The 16,171-nt window shown below is 45.5% G+C and overlaps 1 protein-coding gene across 1 annotated transcript in view; it reads left to right on the forward strand.

Annotated features, from left to right (window-relative positions):
• Positions 1-16,171, forward strand: part of TTLL10 (tubulin tyrosine ligase like 10) — a 197,374-nt gene that overhangs the window by 159,696 nt on the left and 21,507 nt on the right. Inside the window, exons 6-10 of the mRNA XM_054009101.1 lie at positions 8,422-8,590; positions 9,668-9,786; positions 11,910-12,030; positions 13,765-13,850; positions 14,884-15,055. Of these exons, the coding sequence (XP_053865076.1) occupies positions 8,422-8,590; positions 9,668-9,786; positions 11,910-12,030; positions 13,765-13,850; positions 14,884-15,055 (667 nt within the window). The remainder of the gene's footprint in view (positions 1-8,421; positions 8,591-9,667; positions 9,787-11,909; positions 12,031-13,764; positions 13,851-14,883; positions 15,056-16,171) is intronic.

Consider the following 16,171-nt stretch of genomic DNA (forward strand, 5'->3'; position numbering starts at 1 on the left):
TCACAATGTCCCCTGGCAATGAGTTCCACTGGTTGACTGCGTTGTGGTGTTTCTCTCTCTCTCTTCTGCCCAGTACACTCTATTCTATCCATGGCGAAAGCATATTCATTAGAGATCCTTCTGTAAACTGACACTGTAAAACACAGAGTTAAAAATGTGGATAAATTTCAAAGGGTGAAATCCTGGCCCCATTGAAGTCAATAGCAAAACTCGCATTAGATTCACCCAAACCTATTAGCATTGTCAGGGTATCAGATATCACAGGTTCTATTATAACGTGATATTGTGTGAGTGCAACTGGAGTCATAGTAATTATCATCTGCCTTGTAAACACACTTAGTCCTTTTCCCCAGCACAATTTATCGCTGTATTAAGCTGTGAAACTCTTTAGGAAACAACATACTGATTGGTCCCCCACCTCCAATACATTATACCCCTGGCAGTTAACCCAATTCTAAGTTTCTAGGCCATGTCTGACTGATGTCGATAGTTGAGGGAATTATTCATATATAGATTATGTAACGCTGCATGCTGCAGAAAGGCTTTCAAAGTGGCAGCTTTCAAATAAATGATCTGAGAGAATATCTTTGGATTTTTACTTTTTCATTCTTTATTCAAGCTTTTTGGATCTGATTTTCAAAGGCAATGAGCACACATGACTTCAACCGAAGCCAACAGAGCGGCAAATTCTCAGCCCCTCTGAAACGGAAACCTTTTATATTTTATGGCCTATGTTTTTTATTTCACTGGAGGCAAGAAGAGAGCAGGGAGGGTGAGCTGACACCCAGATCCTAGTTTAAGGATGGAGCAGCTGTCTCAACTTTTTAAAACTCAGTGAAAAGGAGTTTGGGTCTGATGGGAGGGGCAGGAACAATTTGTATAGTGGGGGTCCTGAGAGCCATTGAGCCAAACTCTCAATCCTGTATATGATGGAAACCACTTCAAGCCAGGGGTGTGGCAGCTCCCCAGCATCTCCAGCTCCAGCACCTGAGAGGGGGTAGCCAGCTGCAATGAAGGCAGTAAGACCCTGATGCTCTTTAGACAGGGAAAATAAACACAGGCTGGGTGTCCAGTCCAGGTTTTGGATAGAGATAGATGAAAGCCACTGGATATGAGTGAGGACACACAAGTTCTGGGAAATTTCCACTCTGAATCCAAAGCCTAACTTCATAATTGGCCCCACACTCTTCGGAAACCTCATCTCTCAACACCCCGTAACTTTGGATAAGTCCAAGTCCCGAGCTGAATTTTGCAGTTCAGGCAATTCTCTATTTTGATACTGACCTGGTTGTTCATATGAAGTTCAGTCTCCATGGCCCATTCACTCCTTGGTCTTTTTGGCTGAAACAGCAGATAAGAGGGACAAACACAGTGGTGGCTTTTTGTGATGTGGACACCTGGGCACAGGGAATGGTACTGGACAGAGACCACCAACTCTTCACATAAAATAGATCACCACTGGGGAAAGGCCTTTGGACAAGATTCACAGGCCTGGTCAAGATTCAGCCTCCCCAGAGATGAAAGGATCCAGGTCCTAAGCCAATGAATTCCTTTGCGTCAATTAATTGCTTCTCCTGATAACCTGTTTTGGAGAGTGTGTTTGAACAAGGGGAAGGTTAATCAGCTAGAAATTGTCCACCGAAAAGTTGTTAGTTTGTATTCAAGTTGGTTGATTGCTTTTTTTTTGTTGATAGTGACAATATGGTATGTGTTCTGTTTTGTTAGGGCTACACACAAATGCTGCATCATTAACTGGTATTGTTAAAGTCGTACAAACCTCCCCCCAAGCCATGGACAGGTATATCAGTCTAAATGTGATTTCACTGCAATCATTTATTCCCATATTGGAAGGGAAATGAGATATACCGGTATAAGTCACCTTTATGCAAGTATAACTGATTTCACCCCAGGAGTTGTACCAGTATAACTATATTGGTTAAAAATCACATTCCTTTGGTGACATATTTATACTGGTACATGATCTGCATGCAGATCCAATTCTATTCGAGATCGGGAAATATGAAGACGAACCTTTCAGAGTTACTATCCACCTAACAACCCCTTCCCATCTTCTTCAGCCTAAATCAGAGTCACAGATGACATCACACTAACATTATGATCACTAAACCCAACTTTTAGATATTATGGCTTCAGGGCAAGATGCAGATGCACCATCGATTGCCTCAACAAAAAATGTCTGCAAGAAAAGTTTGCTTTGCTTCCCACCCTTCTTAACAATCAAAAGGCCCCCATACTTTTCAGGTAGGAGAGATGGAATGCCTATTGTTTTAGAGTTTAATGCTACAAGTGCTGTGCAGATGAAACACCAAGGGCTTGATTCGCCATTGTGTTTCTTCCGTAATACAGCTGAATAATTTCGCTGAAGTCAAAGAGGTTTCAGCAGTACGAAACTGGGGTAAAACGGTAGTAAAGCAAGCCCTGTTTGTGCAATAAATGGTGGGACCTTAATGTTGGAGGTTTAGAAAAGATTCCCTTTTTTCTCTTTTGTTAGCCAATGCTTGTTAAAGAAACTGCATGCTCTCTGACCAGGAAGCTCCTCAGAACTACCTAATGAAAACCTTCCAGGTCAGATAATGTTCTCCTAGAGATCCTTGATTAGATTACTTGGCACATAGTGTTTGGAGATTTCACCACATCAGTGACAATTGCTCCTTAAACAGTTAGGAGACAGGATTTCCATTACTGACAGCAGGGAGAGAGAGAGAGAATGAATGTGTGTGTATGACCTAAAAAGAACAGGAGTACTTGTGGCACCTTAGAGACTAACAAATTTATTAGAGCATAAGCTTTCGTGGACTACAGCCCACTTCTTTGGATGCATATAGAGTGGAATAAATATGCATCCGAAGAAGTGGGCTGTAGTCCACGAAAGCTTATGCTCTAATAAATTTGTTAGTCTCTAAGGTGCCACGAGTACTCCTGTTCTTTTTGCGGATACAGACTAACACGGCTGCTACTCTGAAACCTGTGTATGACCTGATTTTGAAAAACCAGTGTCAATGTGTCATTTCCTCTTTGTTTTCACCAGCAAAATTAAAGGCACAATCAATGCCAGTTAGACATGTAAATACTTGATTTCCATTAACTGTGTACACAAATATTTGTGTGTGTTGGAGGGGAGGAGAGAACCAGATTTTAAAGCTTTGGACCATATCATGAAAATTCTTAGTACACCAATATTGAATGCCACCCATTCCCCTGGGAGTTTTATATTAGTAATACACAATATAAACCCAAATATAACTGATCTCACAGAAAACACAATATAGTCAGAGCAGAGCGTATTTGAAGAAGTGAGTCCTGTGAGTCCTTGGTGGTTTCCCCAGGATTCACCCCTGTTTTACAACTTTAACCCTCCTCGTCTCCACCATTTACCTAGCCAAGAATCCAAAGTTCCCTTTGGAAACATAGAAACGATGCATGCAACTCATTCAGTTTCTCTTCTGAGCAACACATGTTATTTCTTTCATCCGCTAAAGCGGAATACTGCTTCTGCAGTACCCTCAGTCCGTGCTCCTGCAAATTCCACCATCCCTGTCTGCCAGGAGAGACCATCACTATGAACTGACTTAAGGTCTCACACCACCATTCTCGTAGGCCACTTGCTCTATGTATGCCAAACCCCAAACCCTTGTCACGATGCACATTGCACTTCATGGGCTCCTCACAAGCAGCCCTTACACTCAGGCAAAGCACCCAGTGAAATTTTCCCCTGTGTGAGGACTTCAGGACCTGGTTCTTAGACTTTTAACAACTACAAGAAACCTGCACCTCCTGTGTCACTTGGCTGACAGAGAATCACTTCTGTTGGTGCTGGGATCTTCCATACACAAAGCTACAATTCTGATTAGTTCAGAGACACAGAGGAGAACCTGCTGGGACTGCAGCGGGCTGCACCCGAGCCAGGTTTTACTGTAGGGTGGCAGGGTGTGAGATTCAAAATCCTTGCTGGGAAGATGGGCTTTTTGAATGGTCTCCAGCTCTTAATCTCAATTGCCTGACTGCTTCCCCAGCACACACAGGAAGAGCTCCCACCCATTAGCCACAAAATCTGCCTGTGAGAAAAAAGGAGTAGCGGCTTCGGATGTATTCTACACACCCACACGTAGCCCTCTGCACAAACCACCGCTGAGAGGAACACGAATAATTGGTGCAGCAGGACGGTGTGCATACATGATGGCCGCCCTCCGGGCCAGCACACCAGGGATTTCCAGAGCTAACTGCAGGAGCTGCTACAGCTTGAGCTAAAGGGTCAAGGCACTGTAGCTGGGGGCTGTAACAACTCATCTCCTCCGTGGATCAGCACAGAGGGGGACCGATCACACCCCAGTGAGTGACACTTGGAAGCCACTGATGGGGCAATAGGGTCTCTATATAAACATCATTCCTGCTCCTCAAATGCCCCACACAACTCTTGGCATAGGGGGCCCGAGGCAAGCATTGGCCTTTTCCTGGATTATTTTTTTAAGGGGGGAGTCAGGTGGACAACTCAGCCCCTTCGCTCTGCACTGCACACAGGTGGTTTTTTTTTTTGGTGAGTGTATATGTTCTGCACCGTGGCAGAATTAAGCCCTACATGTGCTGTAAAGTATACACAGAAAAAAGGATAGCAATAGTAGAGATGGCTTTTATCTGGAATAATGAATTGAGTGGGAGAGCTATGGGCACAGTCTCACACCTCTATAATAATGCCTTTCCCATAAGCTGTATCCTTCAGCCAGCAAATGGCAAATATTTGAAAACAAATATGTTTAATGTGTCAGGAGACTGTCCAGCGGCCACGAAACAAACAGTATGAACCCAGGACTGGGCCAGGCACTTAGGTCTTCCGCCTTCGGAGGCAAGAGTTTGACTTCTAATAAAAACATCAGCCAAAAATTCACTTTGTGATCGCCCTGGACCCTTGAGGCCACCAGCGTCTGGAGGTTTTGCAGGGCTGACCAAGTGCCATGCCCACCTATGACCCAGCCTAACTGAGAATGAGAGAGTCATAATGTTAATTCCAAACTCTTTACCCGGGATTTATTCAGTCCTTGCTTTGGCAAAACTCCTAGTGGGCTTAATTCTGAAAATCTTCATTCACAGCAGTCATTCCTTGCTAGGTAAATTCCATTACATCAAGGAGACAGATTAAGGACTAAATTACAACCTGCATCTCTGGGCCACACCTGTCCCAGGGTTGGTCCTTACCTGTCCCAGGGTTGGTCCTCTTTCCTGTCCATCCCATTGTATTGTCTCTGGCTACTGACCATTTGCTTGCTTGCCCTTGCTGTCTCTGACCTCCTCCTCTTTCTGCGCCTAGCCACTCATGGCAACAGAAGGAGCAAGTGGGTGCTTTTAATGGCATTCCTGGACAACACACCTACCCTGCTGCTGTGCAAGGGGTCACAGATGTGAACTTTTTGACTGCAAGGTGTTATCCTGTATTGAAGAACTAGAGATGGGCCAAACCCAGGATCTGAACGCTCCTGGACTTTTGGGAAATTCTGCTCTGGGTCCTGATCTGAATGATGGAGCTAATCTCCAAGGAAAGTATCAGGTGTGGCTTACTTCCATAATGCTGGGTCACCAGTGGTAAGTGACATTTAGCATTAACAGGTTCATCTCTGTCTTCTTTGTTCACAGATTCCACATATTTAGGAAGCAGCAAGTTCAGGTGTATTTTCGGAAAGGAATTGTTGAAAATCATGGGCATTAAGAACAAACGCAGTAGGCAACCCTCTTCTTTCCCTCCTTCTGTTCTTTCTTCGTACTTATTAGATGGCATAATAAATAAATAATAATAACAACAAATTGTGATTGTTAGATGCACGTATAAGATACCCATCACCATAGTATCTGGGTGTAATTTATAAGGTGCAAAGCTCAGTGTCTTAACATTTCCAAATTAAGGAGATAATAAACACAGGAACTTATGGGGCAGGGATCACTAGCAGGAGGGTCTCAGCCGATTGAAGTCACTAAAACACAGGATTGGGGACTTCAACGGTAGAGTCCAGGGAAGGGTCTTGCGGCCTGCAACATGCAGGGGGTCAGACCAGATGATCATAATGGTCCCTTCTGACCTTAAAGTCTATGAGTCTATGAGTCTATAAATCCTTGGCTAGAAAACTCTGCTCTTCAAGAATTTTGTAACAAGATCCAGTCACAAGAGTAAAAAATAACAATAATAGATAGTTTCTATCCAAGTAATTTTTAAAAGTACTTTTGAGGGTCTATAGATTGTGGATCCAATTTTCAAATGTGGGCATCCCATACTGAGACACAAATTACTACTGGGTAATTTACCCTATTACCGTACAAATTACCATATAAAATGGGCATTTACTTGCCTAATTGCTGATGTGAGCATCCAAAAGAAGGCAACTGCATTTGAAAACTGGGCTCTGTCCTTTTTCAGCTACCTCTGATTCCAGGGAAAGATGGAGGTTTTAATGTCAAAATTTGTGACTTTATTTAGGTTCTCATCTTTAGACAATTTAGACTATTCATTCGTATTATGGCTGAAGACCTTCCAAGCGGCCCAGTACTTTTATTTATGGTTTGATTCAGATTGTGATGGTTTTAATTTGATAATCTCTTAGAATCAGCCCTTCAACTGGCATAAATCAGTGAAATTCCAGTGGCGTTACATGGATTTACTCCAATGGAAGAGCTCTCCGTCCATCTTTTTTCTGATTTACTGGAAAGCACAGAGGATATTATCCCACAGCTGCATTGTGGCTGTGCTCTGGTCCCACTGAAGTCAATATCAAAATTCCCATTGACAGGATCAGGCACTATATGAATAATGCCAAGAGATTCCAGGTTCTCAGAGCATCAGACATCTTTACATTTATTAGGTTGCCTGGCAGCAGGGGTTCTGGAACAATGAGTGATCGGGTTTGGAAACTGTCATTGCATCAAGGTTCTATATCTGGTCTGTACAAAGAAGTAACTGGCAAACAGCCTTAGGTATGGTAGCTGAAATGCCAGGGCATTATTTCCCAGCGTTTTCTAATTATTCAACACAGTGATCCACCCTCGGTTATTATCTATTGGTACTATAATAGCACCTAGAGGCCTCCGTTGAGCTCAAAACCCCATTCCACTAAGTGCAGTACAGACACGTAAGAGACAGTCCCTGTTACAAAGACCTTACAGTCTAGAACAACAATACACACAGTGGAGGGAATCAAAATCATTATCCCCATTGTTGAGATGGAGAACTTATGCACTTAGAGAACAAGTGACTCACACAGAAAATCTGTGGCAGAGGCAGGAATGGAACCTAGCTCTCCTGAGTCCTAGTCTAGTGCCTCACCCACAAGACTGTCCTTCCCAAAATGGCCCAAAGTTAGAATTATGCCTGCTGATTGCTGGCACTGGATACCAGCCTCATTCTCTTCAGGAAATCACACTGCAGCTCTTGAAGACGGGGCCAATCTCATTAGCTTTGTTCTGAACATCATTATTATCCCCTGCCAGTTCATCAGCCTCTGAGCCTTAGCATCTGAGAATAAGTAACAGAACCATGGCAAGCCCTGACCTGATTAGTTACCAGTCTGAAGCGGGCTGAACATTTCTCATTCCCACCCACACAACTCCTACAGTCATGTCACCCCAATTAATTCGTGCCGTTCCATTTCCTGGCCGCCTATCACTCAGAACGGGACCTGAGAGCTGTCACTTCCTGCATGCGCAGCGAAATTCTATAGGCTTCAGATAGACTTATGATCATCTGCTTCAAAGCGTGGTTAGACTCGCTAGAGTCAATGTCGTAACGTAGTGGCTTATTCTTCACTCCCGACCTGTGCAAAACTCCCGCCAACTCTGTGGTCCTGCATTTCTGATATGAATAATTGAGTTACAGGCATTTTTATGGTCCCATCGCTAGCATACCTGGGAACCTTACAAGCATTAACAAATCTATTCTTGCAACACCTGCTCAGATAGGGAGGTGCCATTCTCCATTTTACAGCTAGGGAAACTGAGGCATAGAGGGATGAAGTGACTTGCCCAAGGTCATATAGGGACTCTGTGGCAAATCTAGGAATTGAACTCCGATCTCCTGAGTCCCAGCTGAGTGTTTTAACCATAAAACCGTGCATATCCTCTAATCACTGTGAATACTGAGTAAGACTGTCACCATGGGCCAATGCAGATTTACAAGAAGTGTTTCCTGGAAATCTCTGCCCTGTTCGTTTTTTTTTATTTTGTTCACACACCCAAATATCTGCCATCAGTTTAATATCTGATCCCTCTTCTATCTAGGGACCATGCCCTGCACTGGCCATTGAATAGACTAGACGATAGAACATCATATATGCTTTTCCATTGCTAGCTTCTGCTGAGATAGTGCTTTTGATAGAGAAGACCTCGCTAACCTGGCTCAAGTCTCCCTCTTTCTAATTCTTGCAGCTGCTTCCAGCGCATCTGAAGTGGAGCTGGTGGATGAAGCCAAGTCCAAAGGGAATAAAACAAATCACAAAACAGTCCCTGAAGTCGATCAGCTGGAAGACAAGAAGGTGGAGGAGCCTCCGTCGTCAGGGCCGTTCTTTTACATTGGCGGTGCTAACGGGGCTGGACTGTAAGTCATTCTTCTCCCCAGAGACTTCTGTGTAGTTAGACTAATAGATTTTAAGGCCAATAGGGACTATTATGATCATGTAGTTTGATCTTCTGCAAAGCATAGGCTTTAGCCCCTCCCCTCACTAATCTCTGCAGTATCAAGCCCCTAACTTCAGTTTAGCAATAGCACGTCTTGTCGAAAGACATCCAGTCTTGATTTCAATACCGCAAGCGATGGACAATCCACCCTGGCGCTCGGTAGTTTGTTCCAATGGTTAATTATCCTCACTGTTTATAAATTGAGCCTCTCTCTTGTCTGACTTTGTCTTGCTTCAACTTCCAGACACTGGATGTTGTTATACCTTTTCCTGCCAGCTTCAAGAGCTGAGTACTATCAGAAATCTATTCCCCTGCAGGTATTTGATCACAGCCTACAAATCACCTCTTAATCTTCTCTTTGATAAACTAAATAGATTGAGCGTCTTAAGCCTCTCACTAGAAGGCATTTCCACACACCCCACCTCAAGTCATTCTTGTAACTTTCCGATTTGCCAACATCCTTTTTGAGTTGCAGACACTGGAACCTGACACAGAATAGAAGCAAACTCTGGGGCCCTGTCTCGCTCCTTGCTACCTCCTCGCTCTGGTTCCATGGGCTTTCCTCATTAACTCTTCAAGTGCCACCACACTGGGTTTACAAACACATTCAGTTTTTCCAGTGGCTACTTAGCTGTTCTCTCTTCCCCCTCATTTTTGAAGTCTTAGGCCGAGAGATTTCTTGCCAAGCCACCCACTACACAGGGCTCCCACAGGTACCATTTCCCTCCTAATTGAAATAGCCCCATTTGATCAGCTCAGCCTTCATTAACGAGGTCTGTACCACCATCATCATCACTTCTCAAAAACCCCAGTACAGTCCCACAAGGGTACACTCTAATGAACTAGAGAGGGGAGAAGCCCCATCTCCCCCACCTCAGGGCTTGTAGGTGTTGTTGAGTCAGCCCTCTAGGGACAATCTCAGGGAATTGAAGGACTCTGAGCTAATTAACTCTTCATTAAAAGCAGGGGCTGCTTTGCTATTTTGTTCTCCACGCAGGGTGAGCGTCTACTGCAGGAGCAAAGGCTGGCAGCGTATCCATGACAACAAAAGGGAGGATTACAAACTGAAATGGTGCGAGACCAAGAGCCGAGAGACCTATTACAACTTCAAAGAAGGTAAGAGGTCAAAGCGGTGGCGGGGAGAGCGAGGGAATACTGGACTCGCAGAGCTACAAGGAGGAGGAGGAGGAGGAGGAGGAGGGTTTGGGTTCCCCGGCAGGGCACCGCTACAGGAGCGACGGACACATAGAACTGAACGCGAGCTGTTTTGCAGCAGCTGGGTAAAGAGAACATTAGAGCTGCCTTTCAACCAAGTGGGTGAAGCCTTGGTGGAGAAGATGCCGCTCTGATTGCTCAGACACCATGGTGTAGCACCAGGGACACTGAGGCACAGAGGAGCTAAACTGGAACCTTCTAAAATGGGGTGCGCTTTGTCCTCTATGAAGTAAATTGCTAAATTTGCTCTTCATTTCACTGCTCCCTCTCCGATCTACTCTTCTCTCTCACCCCCTACAAACGCTTCTCTTATGCCTGATCTCCGCTGCCTAGCTACTGGGTTCTCTTCCCACTACTCATGGCTGATCGATCCAGGCCTACTGGTAGCTCTAGTCCCCGAGAACCTCTGTTCCTCTCATTTAGCAGTGGCCCCTCTTCATTCCCAGCGGCACTGATGAGTTTGAACACATGTGCTAGCAGCTGGGAAATGAAATCAGACAGTTCTCCACAGCCCATCAAGTGCTCTGCAAATCACAGATTGATACCACTGGCCTAGGAGACTTGCCTAAGCTAGCACAGGGGGCAACTCAGATCTGCTGCCTCCCAGTCTCTTGCTCTTACTAAGAGACAATCCTACACCTGAACTCTTTTCAAAGCCACACTGTGCTGTAGGGGGTGGGGGGATGGCAGTGCAGCTCCATATTGAGACCAGGGGACAAGTTGTCTTCTAGTATAACTTGGTTTACCTCCCCTGAGGTCAAGGGAGCTGCTCTACTTCATGCCAGCTGAGAAACTGACCCTCAGGAGGGATGGATGCTTTAGAAGGGGGAGCATTGCATACATGCTCACTATCCTTAAACGGGACTTGAATAATCAGAAAGAAAAGAAGCCCCTTTACAAGGGTTTAGATCCCAAGGAGCCCTGAAAACTCTAAACCTCCATGTAAAAGGTCAGGCTGAGCATTCTGCGGATCTCCCTGGCCTAGAGATAAATCTAATCAGCATAACCAGGCTTCTTGGGGCCCAGCCAAACTCCCCACAGGAAGAGCCTGAAACTAAGAATTCACAAAGGCCTCCTTCAGCCTGGTGCCTTATCAGATTTCACCCCAAAGAGAGGGGCTTTGTACAGCCAAAATGTAAACTAGTGGCTAGAGGGCTTTTCCCATACTCTCCCTCCTAGGAGCCCTGGGGCCTAAGTGCACCCAACCCCTCCCTCTTAAAGTCTGGGTGCTGGGGAATTAATACACTACAGCTGGCCCAGCAATCCCTATACTTAGGATATGCAGCTGTGCTTATTCCTTCAGGCAGCACCAGAGTGGGTTAACCCTTTCCCTGCCAATCCATGGGCAGGGTCTGGACATGCCACTGCAGTTACAGCGGGGACGTGTGCCAGCTATTTGGCCGGATTATGCCATTAAAGCACAGCCCTGCGGCAGGGGATGTGGCAGGGGGTCACACTGCAGGGGGGAGCATTTGCAGGCTAGAATTCCTCCTGGCCCCTGGACAGCAGTTCCACCAGGCTTTGGCAGGGACAGAGTGCATGTTCTGGGATGCCACATCTCTGCTGGTGCATGTATAAAAGGGCAGGAGACATTGTGCCACCTTCACCCTGGCCCTACACATGTGCACCACAGCCCAGCACGCTACCTGCATTATCTAGTCACGCTCTGGCTGTCCCCTGAAGGGGGGTACCAGGGAGGAAGGGAGGGGACAGGAAAGCTCCCACATTGGGCACCTACACAGGACCAGAGACAACCTGGCTCTGAGTATATAACAGTATCACCATTGCACTGTAAGTGGCACGCCGGGCAGCTGCTACCGTGGCAGAGCAAACTCACTCAGGAACAAGAGGTGCTTTGAGGGAGAAGGAGAATGTGGTCCCTCCCCGCTGGTTTCAGGGCAGATCTCAGCTCCTCGGCAAGCCTTTTAGCAGATGGGGAATTTTACTCTGCAGGCAGGATTTACCTCCATATCCCAGATCAGGCTGTGTGGCCCATGAAGGATATGTTTTGTTTTCTAATGCAGGCGAACAGCTTCTCTACCAGATCCCCAACAATAAGGTCCTCACTACTAAGATTGGCCTTTTGAGCAACCTGAGGGAGTATGAGCGGGTGATGAACAAGATCAGCAAGAACTTGAATGCCAAGTAAGGACTGCACATCCCTTTGGGCTTTACACAGCCAGAATATAGAAACCTGTGCCACTTGGGGGAGGGTACCATATAAAGGAGAAGTTGGACAGATGGTCACCTCGTTGATGGGATGAGATATCATCTGGTAGAGATGGGCTTGTGAGACCCATCCTGGAAATCCTTGGTTTCTCCACCCTGTGACTAAAACTGATTTCTGATTAAGCTCTGATGAAACTCCACCCTCTACTTTGATCTTAGAACTTTTCAGAATCATTAAGCTAGCCAACCAATCCTGTTTGTATAGCTCCACTGATGATGGACAAAACAAAGATTGTTTTAAAAAGCCATCGTGTGCCACTATATTTAACTTTGACTTCACTAACTGTCACACTGATTCATGCAAAGTCTCATAGCAAGTAACCCAGCATGGTACAACACAATCAGATCTGGGGACATCACGCTTTCTCTTCTTTTCTAAAGTCTTGTATGCTCTTCTTTCTTCTCCTCCATCCACTCATCTTTTGGCGTTATGTTTTGATCCAAAGCGCACTGGGAGTTAATGGAAGTCTTTCCACTGATTTCAGTGGATTGTGGACCATGCCCTGGATGACTGATCAGAGTGAAGTAGCTTTTCTCCTCTACTCAGCTGTAGTTAAGTTCAATGGTCCATGTTTTCTGCTTCAACCTTCTAAAGATCTTAATCTTCACTTCAAATGAGCTAAGCTTACGTGGATGCTGAGTGCTACATTTTTAGTAGGCTTTAACTTGGTGCATAGTTTTGGGGGGTTCAGTTTTGCTCCTCCAACTAACTGTGTCTGCATTTTTGTCTCTTCTCTGGCATTAATATTGGGCTGCAGTCACCCACCTATTCTGGAGGTTTAATCTCTTTTGTTATTTTGAGTATGAAACAAGAGGTATAAAAGCCATGGCGGAGGGCAGGGGGAAGGGTTTTTTTTTGTTTTTTTTTTGAGCCTTGAAGGAGTAAATTATAAAAATGAATACATCTTTTACCTATACCTGGGACTGTAGAACTGCCTGATCCCCAAAGGTACCAGTTGTAATGAATTCCCCCATGAAAGATGAGGTGGGAACTCTTGAAGCTCTAGAGCATTTTGTAAATATCAGATACAGCACATTACCACCTCTGCTGCAGTGTTATCTGTACCGCAAATAACCTCTGCCATGCTTACCTGAGGCCCTGTCTGTTAGTTTGCAGCAAACCTAGTGTGTAAAAGACATCACCAAGGCCAACAAATTCTGTAGAGTTTAAGGAAACATTTGGCCATATCTTAGCATATATTCTCCAGCATTCCCTCTTGGGACTTCTTCCATTATTCAGATTTGGAGGAGAAGCTCTAGTTTTGCCCAGATCCTTGTCTACCTCTGATAAATAGTCAATATTGATTTACAAGCTGCTGCATGTCCCAAAGTCTTGAAGCGCTTGATGCAATATTATTAGGGATGGGCTCAAGACCTAGAAGTCAGATCCAGATTTGAACTTTCCCAAAAGTTGGAGTCTGGGGTTGAGAGTCAGGCTCGCCTCTAGAGGTGTTCAAGAAAAACATTGTTATTGTGAGTAAAAAGCCTTCCCCAATGGAAATAAAAGAGTACAGGGGAAGAGAAAAGGGAAAAAAATCCATAACCCAAGTCTCCAGTAAGATGTGCCCCCTACCTCTTGTCTGATGGGAACTCAAAAAGGGCTGTATGGCTCAGGAAAGGTTTTTTGGCTTATGGTCGGTTCTCCCATAGGATACTGAAGATGGAAGATTTCTTCCCAGAATCCTTTCGGCTGGATATAAAAGATGAGAGAGAAGCTTTCTTTGAACTTTACAAAGGTGACTAGTCTTTGCACATTGCCAATGATGAGGTCAAGTGTTCTGGGAGAAACATTGGTTTTTAGATGGCGTAGTGATCCCAAAGTAATTATGAAAAAGCAAACAATAAATGAGGGGCTTCCCTGCCCCGCTTTGCTCCCCAGTACCTGCCCACTCCTTCAATTACCCCAGAAATCCCTGGAGTGTTAGCAAGGTGCCTATGGCGTCTCTGACCTGCCCAAGAATCAGTCATGCTACAGCTTCCAGCAGTCATTTCAGGCGCTGTTCTGGAATATCACTAGGGCTAGAGAGTGAACAGTAAATGTCCTGAATCCCAATGAATATCAGCAACATGTGGGATAGTCATCTAGACCTGAATACTGCTGACAAGTGGGCTACTCAGAGAACGTGACTCACCCGACCCCAGTTTCTCTGACACGTAGCCCAAATATGCCCCTTCAACATTCCGATTGTTTTGATTGGCCCAGAAGTTGCCCACCCCACTGTCTCTAGTGATCTGTCAGCTGCCTTGTAGGTATCTCCTTGCACAACATCCCCTCCTCCAAGCTGTCCAAACCCTGGAGACAGACTCTTGCCTTGGGCAGTGTCAGACAGAGGCTCCCGCCAACTTTCTCCCTTCAGCTGTTCCCTTGGCCATCATCACTAGACATCATCACCAGCGCTTTTGTTTGCCCGCTCGCTTCTCCAACACACCAGCAAAAGCATCCCGGAGGCCCACTTGAAGGCCCCATCATTCAGGAGGTGGAATCAGAGTCCAGTCTCCAAAGCTAGTGCTATCATGGTAGAGCTGAGACCCACTGGCAAAACCCAGCTCCAGATCTTACATGACACCAAAGCTTGGGAATGTGCAGATCTTAGGTTAGCCCCAGGCCCTTCTTTATTTGTGAGCTACAATATTTAAATATATATATTCAAATGAGCATGTTTCAGCACCCATTCATTGAGCATGTTGGTGTCTCGGGATACCATGCTATAGGGAATGTACAGTATCCATAACGACGCTGTAATCTAATAGACTCTTTCTTGTCTGCAGACACACAGATTTGGATCTGCAAACCCACCTGCTCCAACCAAGGGCGAGGAATTTTCCTGCTTAAAAATCAAGCAGGTGTCAACTCGCTTCAGGCCAAACTCCAGAGCATCGAGGAAGACCCTCTGTACAAGAAGGTGCCGTACAAAGCTCCCCAGGCAAGAATAGTGCAAAGGTAGAGAATGCAGCAGGCGGGCACGCCATTGCATCCATTTGCAGTCCAGCGATTGCTGGTGACAAAGGGGAAGAAGGGTGTTCCCATGATGTTGGGGCAGAACTGGAAGAGCTGGGTTCCCCTCCTGAATCTGCCACAGACATGCTCTGTCAGCGTGGGTATATTGCTTTGCTTCACGTCCCTTCTCTTGGCCAAATCCAGAGCCCCTTGCTCATTTCCCATTCAGACCTTTGTAAGGGAAACTCCCTTTGACTTCAGCTTGGAAACTGAAAAAGAACTGGGCCTGGCGCGCTCCGCCCCTGTGTCATCCAGTCCCCTGAAGGTTAATGTTTCCGAAAGCATCTGTCTGAGCACTGACATGTTTGGGATCACCTCTACGGGCCTGATCCAGTGCTCCAAGAATTCAGTGGAAAGGTGCCAGCTGACCTCCATGGGCACTCAGTCAGGCCTTATTGACCTTAATGACTTGAATTCCTTCATAGCTGTTTGATGGTTCACACCATCTCTTCTCAGTGGCCTAGGACTCACTATGCTTTGTGGGTAGAGGGCTATTTCTCAGCTGAGCCTGTTTCAACACCTTCATGTCTGACATTTGGAGATAGGTCATCGCCATCAAACAGGAGGTTTGAGATGATCTCTATCTAACAATGTAAGAATGACTTCCAAAGGCCAGATGCTATAGCTTCATACATGACAAAAGCCTTGTATAGAGCCATTTGAATTAGGTATTATCCCAGCTTGTTACACCATGCCAAGATTTCACACACCATACAGCTGCAGCATCTGTGCCACCCATTCTATGCCTCCTATATATCTGTTGTAGTCTGCCTGGTAGCTGTGAGCTTCTTGACCTCAAACAGGAACTGCTCTTGTAGATACTCATGGCCGGTAGTCAAAAGAGACACATGCTTTCTTTGTAAGAACTTCACAGCTAACTATATTTTTTAAGCCGAAGCCCAGAGAGTCTCTGGCTACCAAATGTTATTGCTGTCTCCTTCTGATGTCTCTGCAAGTGTCATACTCCAGGGGACTGCAAGAACACCATACAGCTTTCTTTTGTCTAGTATCTCTCTTATCAGCTGCATCCCAGAATGCTTTGCAGAGTTGAAAAACACA

Source organism: Malaclemys terrapin, chromosome 19, assembly GCF_027887155.1.
Source record: "Malaclemys terrapin pileata isolate rMalTer1 chromosome 19, rMalTer1.hap1, whole genome shotgun sequence".
Classification (NCBI taxonomy): Eukaryota; Metazoa; Chordata; order Testudines; family Emydidae; genus Malaclemys; species Malaclemys terrapin.